A 13,066-nucleotide genomic window follows, 5' to 3' on the forward strand; every position below is an offset into this window, starting at 1 on the left:
AATTTGTACTCACAGACACTGGATTGCTCTTACAAATTCTAGAACTAAATACCAGAAGAATTTTGATGCTCTTTTTTTTTTTCCTAGTGTTTCAACCATATTTATCCATTGCTTACAAACAAATTCGAATAAGTTATCCTGCATATTGTTGAAATAGCAATATATGTTTGTGATGAATAATTACATTATTTCTAATGTTTTATTTTGAAAAATAAATTGTGCCAGCTATGTCAATGCAAATCAACCTCAACTCAGTGGAAAAAGTACCTCCCTAGTGAACATGTTAGCTCTGTGATGAAAGTGAGTCTTTTATGTGCACAATGAATCTGGAATGGGTCTGTAAAGTATGGAATGATAAGATCACTTTGAAAATCCTGCAAATAGGACACCATCATGTTCTACTGGAGATCTCTCTCCCGCCCCGCTTCCTAAATTCCTTGTAATTTCCCCAAAACACGGGCTTTGGGTATTTCTCAGCAATGACAGAAAACCAGCATCTTGGTCATTTGCTCACTCTGTAATAGCAGGACAGTATGTGTCCTCTGTGAAACTAGAGGTATCCTGCAGAAACCAATTTTTGAAGTTTCAGATGCTTGTTCTGGTACAAGCAAAGAAGAAAAAGTATAGAAAATACTCCTAAGGCTTCACAATAACCTTTTAAGACTGTATTTGTAGTTCTGTTCTGATTAATTTTAAAGGAATGTAGTAGCCATAAAAGAAGGTTCCAGCCTCCAGAATAGATAGAGTAAGGACAGCAGCAATGTGGTGTTCCTTTGCCACCTTTAATGCTATGTTTCAATTCTAATACTAAAAAAACAGATCTAGAGAAAAATATTTTACTTAGTCCCATGATGTTGCACGAATCATTTTGTGATCAAATTACTGTAGCTTAATAAGTTACTACTTGTCAGTTTGAAGCACCCGAAAAGCCCTGCGTTGCTGTTTTAAGGTGTTTACTCAGTAAGGATTTACATTCTCATCTGCAGATCCAGAGTTCATCTTTTAAAAAGCTTTCTATCATTTTGAAAATATTTTCAGGAAGGTCTTCCCGTGTTCGATCATGATATGATAGCTTCAGTTTCTGAACGTGCAGCGGGAATGCTTAGTATCTTGGCTGTTTGATCTTGGCCTATTGATCTTGGCTGTTTCTTCTAGCTGCCAAGCTGATTAAACATGAGTTACCAGAAGCTTTAGTAATATCAAGTAAAATGCTGCTGGGCTGCTTTTCTTTTAGTTCTGAAGAGTAAGAAATGTGTTAATTTCCCTCACACCCAGACTACTCACTCTGGGATGGAGTCTCAGATGACTTTGTTCTTCAGCTGTCTAAGGAGAGGAAAGTAAAAGACACTGTTCAATCAATGTATGTAAATAGTTGTCTGAAGCCTTTACCTGTCACTTAATTTTTTTTTTTTTTTCCTTACTCATTTCTTTCTCCAGGCAAAGGGAGGAATACGAGGTCTTTATGATGGAGCAGAAGTTGTTCTTGGTCCCGATACTTCACTTGAACTTTTGGGGCCTGTTCCACCTGAACAGCAGTTCATAAACCAGAAGATGAGGCCTGGGTCGGGAGTACTAGCTGTTAGAGTCATCCCCGATGGGCCAACTAGAGTTCTACAGGTGAAAGTCCTTCATTACCTAGAATCTGGTTTCATTATTTGCTTGTACTTGAAATACCTTTTTCTGTATTGCATCTCTTAATTCTTAGAAAAAGTTAACTGTCTAATGATATGAGGGGGAGGGGAATATCATAAAACAGAAATAATTACAAGAAACGTTTTCATTGTGTTTATTTTTAAAAAAAGAATGATTTTATAAGGTAAGACAATATAGCTGTAATTTATAAATAGGAGAGTGATCATTGTAGTAATTTATTTGTTTATCAGATAACGGATTTTAACCAACGTAGAAATGATCGTTTATCCAGTGAAGCAGATGAACTTCCAGTTACAGAACAAGATCTACGCAAGTTAAAAAATCCAGATACAGAGCAGGAATTAGAAGTAAGATTACTACAACTAGTATCTGTCTCTTTTATTTAGCCTTTTCCTTTCTAGATTTTAGAGGGGGGTTGGAGGGGTTGTTCATGAGCTTTTCCCCATGATGACCTCTTGTTATGAACTTGCAGATTTTCCTGCTAAAACTCCTCATTCTTAGAAGTTGGGTTTATATGTCTTAACACCGCACTTAACATCAGTGAGCTGTTTGGCCTCTCTGGAGATGAGTCTAAAAAAATAACTTCTTTGCAGAAGTATGTATTCAGTATCACAGGTGTTTTCAGTGTTGGTTTGTTAGTGTTTGTTTTTTTCTCTTCAAATATTTCTTTCTCAGGTGCTTGTGGAACTGGAAGGTGGAATAGGATTGTCTTTGGTCAACAAAGTTCCTGAAGAGCTAGTCTTTGCAAGCCTCACAAGAATTAATGTCCACTACACACAACTGTCGACAAGTCAGGTGCTAGAGCTCAATGTGCAAGACATACAGGTATTTGCCATTTTGAAAGGAATTTATTTGTTCATGGGTCTTCTGTGGTTTTTGTTGTCATAATAGGCTTGAAAAACGTTTACAGCTGTTCCTGAGATTCAATTCCTCAGTATCATAGAAGTTTTGTTTAACATCCATGTTTCCTTTTTTCATTGTTCTCTGCTTAGTAATAGTTGAGACAATGATGTATGGTATTTCATGCTGTTGATTTCTATTAGGCAAGTGAGAATCTTTTTTGTTTTGTTTCTCCCTTCCTGGTTTTTGGTTCTTTGTCATTGCATAACAAAAAAGGCAGCTACTGAAAGCAGGAGTCCTAATGCTGGTAGTTCCACAGTATAAATCATAGAATCATAGACAAATAAGACAAATACAAACCTCTCATATTTTTTTCAACTAGATTTTGTTTCCAACTTTGCAGAGTTTTGCCTTTACCTTTGTTTTCAGTTCAGTCTTCAAAAATTCAGAATTCACAAGTTAAACTGAAGACTGTAAAGACTGTTTTTATTCTGCTAAAAAAAAGTCCTCTAAATTACTAGAATTCTGTTCCCAATATGTAAGATTTCCTCGGAAGGGGAATTGTGTGTACGGATGTAGATTACATGAGATAAATGGATACTTACATGCATCAGTCAAACTTAAATGCAGGAGTAGCTTAACTCCACTGTTGTTTAATATTTTTGGCTGTGTTTTTTGAAAAAGGAAAAAAAAAATCACAGAGAACATAGCAATTTTGTTATAGGTTTTGTTTGTTGGTAGCTATAACCACTGTTTTTAATGGAGGACATTTCTGAATATTTTTTGGCATGGTCTCGGTGGTGATCAATAACCAAGTGTGTTCAGGATCTCCCTGGCTCAGGGACCATGTATTTCTGAAAGCTTTTAAGTCCTCAGTGAAACAGGATCGATTTTGCTGTTTATTGTCACCTATTCAGATTTTGCCATCTGTCTTGTCCACTCTGTAGGTGGACAACCAGCTTATTGGCACCACACAGCCTTTTATGCTCTTTCTGACACCTAAGATGAGTGAAAATGAACCCGCGGAAACTGGGCCTGCAGTGCAAGTAAATGCGGTGAAATTTCCCAGTAAAAATGCGCTGACTGATATATACAAGGTAAACCACAGTCTTCTGTTTGTGCCATGCAGGTATTGCTCTGTTCAAATGACCTTTTTCTGTTCCTAGTTTTTCCTAGTAATCTGAATTAAATAATTTGTGAAATCCACTTTGTTGAATTAATACTGAGTCTTAAAGGATGCTCTATCTACCTTCTCATGTTCATTGTGTTTAAAGCTGCAGTACAGTGATGAACAGGATAATATGTTCAAAAATATAACAAATTAGGCCTGACCCCTGTTTGTTCATGTCTGTGACCTTACTTTTCAAGCCAATTATTCTCACCTCAGGATTGATAGGTACCATTGTAGCATGGTGAACCAGAATATCTATGTTATGCTTTTCCCAAGTTGTGTACAAGGCTATTACTTCTCTCTGATAAGCAGTTACCTTGCAGCACAAAGCCTGTTCTGGGTACTGCAGCTATTGATGTTGTTTGGAAATTTATCCACCAACTGTGGTTTGCGTTGTGAGGGCAAAACTGAGTTGGTTATCAAGACCTATTTTCTCACTTGGAATCTTCACCCATGTATTTTGACACTATTTTGAAAAATAGCTGGTTTTGGTGTTGGAAAATGGCTAAGCATCAGATTCTGAAGTGTTAGTATTAGGTAATGAAGCACAATACCTTCCAAAAAATTGAAACAATCATCACTAGTTGTAGGTAAGTGAAGAACTAGTGTAGGTAAGTGAAGAGAATTGCCAAAGACGTTTTGAAGGTGGGAACCTTACTATGAATCCATTCCAGTGAAAACAGTCCGTTGAAATAGAACACATTTTCCTGTTTAATGGCTTACATGGATCGTATTTCTAGTGTTAATACTGTAAACTGAGACTTGTTTATCTTTGTAGCATCTGATGATCACTGCTCGAAAGTTCACAGTTCAAATTGAGGAGAAACTACTTCTGAAGCTATTGAGTTTCTTTGGCTATGATCAGTCTGAATCAGGTATAGTATAAAATTACAAAGACCAGTTCTACAGCATACAGGAGTATTATGATCTTTGCATATGAAATAAGTTCAAAAGGCCTAGGAAACTCTTAGCTGCTTGGAAGCTTCCACTGTTGAACAGAAAGCTGGAAAGCTACTGCCTCAATGGCCCCTATAAAGCTGTTCATGTATGCTGTGCTTGGTACAGTATTCAGGTAATGACCCACGTAACGTGCTATTGTCCAGTACACAGTGGCTGAGCTCAGCCTCTGTGGGAAGGAGCTTAGTATTCATCTTCAGTTCCTGTCTCTGGATTCATCTAAATTGGGATAAAAGAAATTGTGTTATTAATTTAGCAAACCACTTTGTTTAGTAATGTTTGTTTATTTAAATCCAAGGCTAGAAATGGGATCTCTGTTCATTTGTTCCTTGGGCAGTTCCTCTTGCCTAACTGAAGGAAAATTTTGGCTGTCTGACTTTTTAGTTGTGGCATCCATACCCCGGGCTTTAATTTTAATATAAGTTTTCTTCATTCAGTGAGGCAAGACAGAGCTCTTGAATCTTCTCATCTCATAGATGTTGTTCTAATCCTTCTGTTGTAGGGCTTATCTGTACTTTGGAAACTTTCTGAAATGTCTGTTTTGGAGTGGCAATTGAAAAAGTCACTTTTATTATGCAGTAGGGTGTGTAGTGTTATATAATGAAATAACTGTTGCAGGAAAAAACTATTTTTGGCATGATTCCAAATGTGGGCAAGCCTGCAAATGATGCTCAAGAGTGCTGTGTCTGGCTAAACCACAGTATTTTCTGAATTGTTTCTGAAAAAAAAAAAAGTATTACGTTTCCCAGTTTCACAGAGGACTTAGATTTGTAGCGATGAAGAAGAAATAAAGATTTTGAGTTTTGCTCTTATGCTGTTTACTGATCTGTTCTTTGTTGTGGTTTACCCTGATGCTTTTGCTGTTTTTTTGTTTCCTTACCCACTGTCCCCTCTCTGTAGTTTATCCACTGATGCTGATGATGTCATCCAAGATTCAGACAAAAATGATTTTGTCATTTACATTCAGCATGTTTAATTGTTCAACCTGAGTTCATAAGACTTTTGTCATCTTTCGTCTTTCCCCCTGCCTTCTCACACCAGCAAGATGCTTTTAGAAATAACATGTGAACCTGTTAGCGTCAACCAAATTTGGCTCACTCTGTACATAAATTGAGGTATTGAATGTCTTCCAGGTAGGCATTCTGTCCAGTCTGTAGTGATAATTGAACAGATTGCCAGCTTTGCTTGCTTTGTACATTATATTGATAGTTGAGCGTGTAAGGAAGTATAGAGAAAGTAGAGAGGAAAACATATTTTAAGACCACAACTACGCAGTAGGAAGCATTGCATAGTTACGTTTGTATCGCCTTGCTTCTGTACGCTGAAAGATCAATTAGAAGTGAGATTAAAAGCTCAAATAACTTAAACTATGCACTTGGATGACTTTTTTTTTTTATCTAGCTACAAATACATTCAGGTTTGAGAGATGCAGGCAGATCTGAAAAAAATTCTCGAGCCTCAAAGGTCAACTTCATGTCACAAGGCATGAGTAATTTTGCTGGCTACGCTAGCAGTCGCACATACTTTTTATTTGTACAGAGAAACTATTAACTCTTTACAGAGTATGCATTCATAACCCCGTATTTATTTATATATAATCTATTCTGATTCCTATGTTTTGTCTGGATGCAGAGGTTGAAAAGTATGATGAAAACCTCCATGAAAAGGTTGTTGAACAAGGTGGAGGACAAAAGCGATACTACTTTGAAAATCTGAAAATTAGTGTGCCTCAAATCAAGTTGAGTGTCTTCACTTCCAACAAGCTACCTTTGGATCTCAAGGTACGTCAATGCATTCACAGAGTGCGCTTCCAAGTAAAGAAATTCTATTCTAGGAGGAAAAGGGGAACAGAAACTTTAACTTACTACTATTAATTTCCATTTACTCTTCCACTATTTAAGTTACAAATAATAGAAGTTCCAATAACTTCTGTTGTTTAATTTGCATAATTTCCAGTCTCTTCTGTAATATTCTATCATTTTTGTAATTTCATTTGAAGCACAGCCAGCTTCACCTACTAACTCACTACTTTACAAAGGATCTTAGTTACATCAATGGTAAAGAGGTTTAAAGGGAATGACTATCATATGGGAGGGCTGAGGTGAGGGTGAAGAAAAATAAGTTACTCAACTTAGGGAGCAGAAATACAGGACAACTCTGAGTATTTCCGTCCAATAAATGTTGTTTCATTGGAATTGGAGGGTTTGCATGAGCACTGTGCAGTTCGGTTCAATATTAAAGTTAATTCAGATTGAATATGGACTTAAACAGGTAGAAAATCTGGTCCTTTTCATGTGGTAATAAATGTTCTGGCACAGTCATTCAAACAAACCAGGGATTCCAAATTATAGCAAGAAGATAATCTGTCCAGTATTCCCAACTTGTGTGGTGGGACCTTCCTGGACATAATAAGGTGGCAACAGTCAGCAATACTTCAGTTCCCTCTGAGCTAACACAACCAATGTCCTCCAAGGTGGGGGAACAAAACCAACCAACCAAACCATAAAACACCCTCCCCACTGTGGAGGAACTGAGCTGCTGCCTGTTCAACCTGTGTGTTCAAAAAACAAAATTGAGACACTGACCAGGCTTTTTTGTGCCCTTGATATTATGGACGTTAAGATGTGCAAGCTTTTAAAGACGTTTAGTTTCGTGGAACAAGTGTATATCATGCAGTCCTATCAAGATGACCCAACAATCCTTCATTCTTGTGTTGCTTTTACCAAATCCTTGTGCAAAGGAGGACAATTCAATAGCTAGCTGTAATATTCCTTACCATTCAACAACATCAGCAGTGTCTTGAATGTGTTTCCACTTTAGCTTCAACACAAAAATGCTTATCATCTGATTATCCCAAATTTAGAGAGAAAAAACAGTGTTAGTAGTGAGTGGCTTTAAGGAACTAGTAACGTGCACTGTTCTGTTTGGATTTCCTACCGCCTTTGGTATATGATTGCACATGGATATGTCTTGGCAGCTGCCAGCATTGTTCCCGAGAGAAAACTTGGCGTATACATTTTTTCTCCCCTAATGATAACAGTTGCTGACTGTATTCTGTATATTAACTTGCACAGAAAGAGTTCCATTCAGTTTTGTAGCAGAGGAGAGTTCAGGGTAGGAGGGAGAGAATAATCACAGTAGAGCCTTTGTAGAAGTTTTTCTAACTACCTCTAATGTTTCTGGCTTGGACATTGCTGTCTGGTAATTTGGTGTAGACAGATTATTTTTATTAGGTACCAGTATTAACAAAGTTGCCTTATATAATATCTGATAGTTAAACAGGAAATTACTTCCTACCCAAGTGAATAATGAGGACTACTCTAGTTAGTCATCCATTTACTGAAAAAATAAATAGGTCCTTTCTTACTTGCAAACTTAAATCAGACCTGTAATTTACCTTAATTGCCTGCAGATGGCAGAAAAACTCGTATTACTTACTACCAAGCATGCTTTAGTGATTAACGTAGAGAGATATAACACAAGTATCAGGCTTCTTGCTTTCTTCAGATTTTCTGATGTTGGTGACTGTGCAGATGCCATTATCAAGACGTGAAATAGAGGCAATCTCTGTCTTTCTTAAAAGATTAGTTTTCTTGTTAATTTTTCCAAACCTGTTTTATTTATGTGTGTGTGGATATATAGATGTATAGCTTGTTCGCCTTAAATATGTTTTTGATGTATAGATTGCACAGGTTGCAGATGGCCCATGGGCTAATTACTGTCTTAGTTTTCTTCCTTGAAAATAATTGAAAAAGCTGGTTTAAAGAATTTCAGTACACCATATGATGTTAAGAGATGAGCCTCAGGCTTACAGGAAATTGTGTATGTTGTTCCAGCTCATCCTGACACTTAATCCATTCATAGAACTTCAGCAGGGTGGAAAATACCCAGTTTTGTCTTCACTATGTATCAAGGAAATTCATTTAGGGTTCAGTTTAATTGAACATTAGAGCAGTTACAGCAAAGCGCTAAGCATGGAATCTTAAATACGTTTTGTTTTGCAATATTCCTATCAAGTGTAGGAAACAGGTTGCGTCAGGAGGAGTGTTTAGTGACTGTCTGGTTACTGAAGAAATGCGGTTCTAATAATTGATCATTGCTTACAAGTAAAAGGTTTACGGAGTGACGGCCCTCTATATCAAAGTGTCTAAATGGCAGTGGTAAACTACTCCAGCAGCTTCAGATAATTTTGGTTTGTTACCCATTTAAAGATTAATTAATTTGGGTGCTGTGAGTGAGAAGTAGAGAGAAAAATTAAAGTAGTGATATCTTTTCTTTAATTAGGCATTGAAAAGCACACTAGGATTTCCTCTAATCCGATTTGAAGATGCTGTGATCAATCTGGATCCTTTCACTAGGGTCCATCCATATGAAACTCGGGAGTTTATCATTAATGACATTCTGAAACACTTTCAAGAGGTAAGTGTCATACAGATTTTGCTGTGGCTGGGGCTGAACTTCTCTTGATTGATGAGCTCTCTACTGAGGGTGGGAGAACTCTTTCTTGACTATTTACTTAAGTGTTAGTGCTGTATCGCTTCTTTGGTATACGGAGAAATAGTATCACACGCTTCTAAGAATACGCTGCGTTTTAAGATGAAACTATTGCTGATCTTACTGGTATTTGTGCGTTCATTTCTTCAGTAAAACTGTCTGGTTTTGTATATGCTTTTGTTGTGGGTGGGACTTTTTTTTCTTTTAATCAACCTTGCTGGTGTTAATGTGATCCCTAAGTGGTATTTCATTCTTTCTGTTGATTTTACAGGAGCTGCTTAGTCAGGCAGCAAGGATTCTAGGTTCTGTGGATTTCCTTGGCAACCCTATGGGTCTATTGAATGATGTTTCAGAAGGTGTTACTGGACTTATAAAATACGGCAACGTTGGTGGTCTCATAAGGAATGTCACACATGGCGTATCAAACTCTGCTGCAAAGGTAACAATTATGATATTAAAGTTTGCTAAAACAATAAGCAAAAAACAGTCAGGAAACAAGTCAAATAGAATTATTGACCATCTTTAAATTGCTTTTATGTCCTGTTTGGTTTGTAAAAATTGTGTTTGACGTGTACATTTTTTTAACACTTTATATATACACTTCAGGGATGCCAGAAACCCTGCAGGAGTCAATGAAACCACTCAGGGCCTTATTCTTGATATACACACATTTTGCAGATTGAACGCAGTAGTTAACCAGAGTGAAAACTAAAATGTTGCTCAAGTGTGGCGTCATCTCCTATGTGCAAATGAACAAAGTTATATTATATTATGTATATGAGAGAGAGAGAGCGTGCATTATAGACATGGGGAGTATTTAAGGGGTTATTTAGTGTAACAGGAGTTGTTAACTTATTTCTGGAAAGTGATTAAGCTGATGTGAATATCAATTATTATGCTAACGCTTGAGTTGTTTTTTTTTTCCTATGCCACATAGCAACAAACTAAGGAATTCCTAGATTGCTACGCATTTATCTTTAGTTTAATTCCAAAGTCTCTGCATGATGAACATTCTTCTGTCCTTCCTGATAACGACTGAGAGAATTCAATTATATCAGTGTTATCAGTGAAAATAACTAGTGCCTGAGAGAGGTATGATCTGAGACAGCAGCCAAAAATAGGAAGTGATTTTGATCATGGTTGATACTGTCCTTGATACTGAACAAACGTATTTTTCATTACGTACATGGTGTGTCAACGCGTACTGTAAATGAACTTGGTGATCACGGGTAGAACTGGAATAATGCTTTCTTCACATAAGGACGTGTTGTTAAAATTTGGTTTTGTGAAAATTCTTTACTTCCTATTATTTTCATTTTCCAACCCGGTAAGTTTGTACATGTATATTATCATGCTTCATCCTTTCACAACCTATTCAACGTATTTGTATACAAGGAAATCTACTTTTTTCCCCACTTCAGTGGGAAAAGGTAATTCGGAAGATGAGAAAGGTGAAATGTAGAGCTTGCATAATTACAGATAGCTCAAGACTAACGTCATCAAACCTACTTAAACTGCCATAGAGATCCCCAGTCCATCACCAAGTGCATAGCTGTGAGCATATGTAACCCAGATAGCTGAACCCTGAGGAAAGATGACCTACACCTCCTCTGTCATAATTATCTTGTTGCCAGCATTAGGCCATTTTGGGCAATTTCAAGAAATTCAAACAAAATACCATGTCGTTGATATTCCTGTTTTAATCCTGTGCTAGGCGATTCTGTGATTATCAGCGCTGCAAACACAAGCTTACCCAAGCAATCTGGTAGAAGACTTACTGAGCTTCTGTAAGGCGGTATCCATCTGTGCAAATGAGTATTTTTGTCCATACTTGCTACTCGTGGTTCTAGTCTCTTGTGACCCATCCGCTCCACCCAATAGAGTGTGTTTCTTTAGAGTTTCCTTTCTATAAAGTGTTGTTTCCTCATTGCAGTCACATCTGCAGCAACAGACTCATAAATCTTTCTTTAAAAGGCACGAGTCTTCCTACGTTTCCCACAAGGGCAAGGTCATTCTTTGAACTTTGGAGCCATTTGTAACCAAGGGTTTTGTGAAGGAAGATTTTCAAAGGCAGAAGGGCAGTTGGATGCTGAACTCCTTTCAAAATTCAACAGGAGCTGAGTGCCTGCTTCCCATTTATACCTTTGAAAATCACCCCATGCACTATTTATCTGTCTTCCCAGGTATTTTTTTCTTTCTCCTTGATATATCTGAAATGTCTGTGATGCAAGTCTCACACAGTTCCCTTTTAAAAACTTTTCATATGGATTATGTATTTCTCCTTTCAGAACAAGGAGAGAATTACATCCTTTAGGAAGGCTCAATAGTACATTATAGAACTCCTTGATTAATCCTCCTTCCAAAGGATGGATCTTAATTCTGCTCCATAGAAGATAACGGTAAAAAAGGCTCAAATAATCAGGATGAATTCTTCCCTATATGTTGCACTGCTTTTAGGCATCTGAATCTGCCAGAAGACTAAGCCAGGAATGTCCATACGATAAACAGTTGACATTGCAAGTGCAGTTTGTTACGTACATGGTACAGCATGAACTTTGTCCTTTGCTCCTTTCTCTACCGTGTATATGCCTTATGATCGTGTCTAGGATATGTGAAGTTTCAGTAAAGAGAAAAAGTGGGGAAAAAAATAATTCCAATTACTCAAGAAAAACATGACTGAAACAATAGATCATTTTCATCTTGCTATCGGTGCTCTCTGTAGGGAGAGTATTTTAAAGTATATTTTCACTGCATAAATTTTCACCCGATTCAGCTGTGCCACAGAGGTCCCCATTTTCGCAGCTTATTCTGTGGAGCTGGTAGCTAATGCGGCCAGAAATAGGTGAGCCTGTGTTCTGCACAGAAACTGATGGCTGAGAAAGCACCCGCTTTGGTGGTTCTCAGCACCTGACTTTTAAAGTGTCTTAAATAAAAATCTATCCTAGATTTTAGGATGAGTTAGCTTTTAAGGTGTGAGTAGATAGATAAACAAACTTTAATACTATAATCATCGCTTTAAAAGTAACACTGCTTGACGGAATTGAAAAGTAAGCTATTTGAGTTGTATCTGGTTTTGTCATTTTATTGCTTTTCTATTTTATAGTTCTGTTGATTATCCCTGTAATGGCTTTTCCATGCATTTCAGAACACGCAGTGGGTAATGCCTTCTTTCAAGTGGAGAGCTGCAGTGTATTTAAGTTGGCACAAAACCTTAGGTTAAATAAAGTTCACTACAGACAGTTTTGTAGTTTTTATCCCTTGGAGACTCCAAGTTCTGTATTTTAAAAAGTTCTTTGATCCTAAATATAGACACCTGAGGGAATTTCATTCCCTCTGAATGGAGACTTCTATAGCTGCCATATGCGTAGAAATGTCTTACATTCTTGGCATCCACACTTTTTTTTTTATTCCCCCCATTAGGCATGATAGTACTAAATCCTAAATTATTCCTGTTTCAGAAGTGTTTCAATTAGAAATGAATATTGAAGACTGAATTAGCGTCTGAACAGAAATATTCTGTAGCTTGTGTTCTCCAAATGGAAAATGAAGTGTGGTTGTACCTGTTATGGCAAATAGGTGTTGTGCTGACGTAATGAAATTCCTGGTAGTAAAGGATTGAAAAGACTAATCAGCTTGTCGATACTGTATTGAATTTGTCCGATTCTTTAAACCCTTACAAGGAATTTCATTATCTTTTATGATTTATGAGCACGTAGTAATGTAGTTGTTATGACTCTGCAGCTAGGCTTAGTTTCTGGAGATATATATATATATAGGATGGAAATAATTGTTGTGTCCCTCCCTTCCTCCTGAAAAAAATAATATAATGGACTTCTTGAAAGAGCTTAATTTTCATATTGAACTTTGAAGTTTCCAGTGAGAAATTTAATTAGGCTGCCTAAGGAGAGGTAAGCCATCAGCCCCAGCTGCATTTCCTCGTTCGGTTTTTGG

The 13,066-nt window shown here is 37.1% G+C and overlaps 1 protein-coding gene across 4 annotated transcripts in view; it reads left to right on the forward strand.

The window, feature by feature from the left end:
* Window positions 1-13,066, forward strand: part of VPS13D (vacuolar protein sorting 13 homolog D) — a 109,309-nt gene that overhangs the window by 59,757 nt on the left and 36,486 nt on the right. For 3 of the 4 annotated variants that reach the window (XM_082328884.1, XM_082328885.1, XM_082328887.1), the window contains 8 exons: window positions 1,438-1,617; window positions 1,884-2,000; window positions 2,329-2,478; window positions 3,441-3,590; window positions 4,443-4,539; window positions 6,254-6,402; window positions 8,906-9,040; window positions 9,387-9,554. In XM_082328884.1, the coding sequence (XP_082185010.1) occupies window positions 1,438-1,617; window positions 1,884-2,000; window positions 2,329-2,478; window positions 3,441-3,590; window positions 4,443-4,539; window positions 6,254-6,402; window positions 8,906-9,040; window positions 9,387-9,554 (1,146 nt within the window). The remainder of the gene's footprint in view (window positions 1-1,437; window positions 1,618-1,883; window positions 2,001-2,328; window positions 2,479-3,440; window positions 3,591-4,442; window positions 4,540-6,253; window positions 6,403-8,905; window positions 9,041-9,386; window positions 9,555-13,066) is intronic. The other variant, XM_082328886.1, reaches the window with a different exon arrangement.

Source organism: Platalea leucorodia, assembly GCF_965183815.1.
Source record: "Platalea leucorodia genome assembly, chromosome: 17".
NCBI lineage: Eukaryota > Metazoa > Chordata > Aves > Pelecaniformes > Threskiornithidae > Platalea > Platalea leucorodia.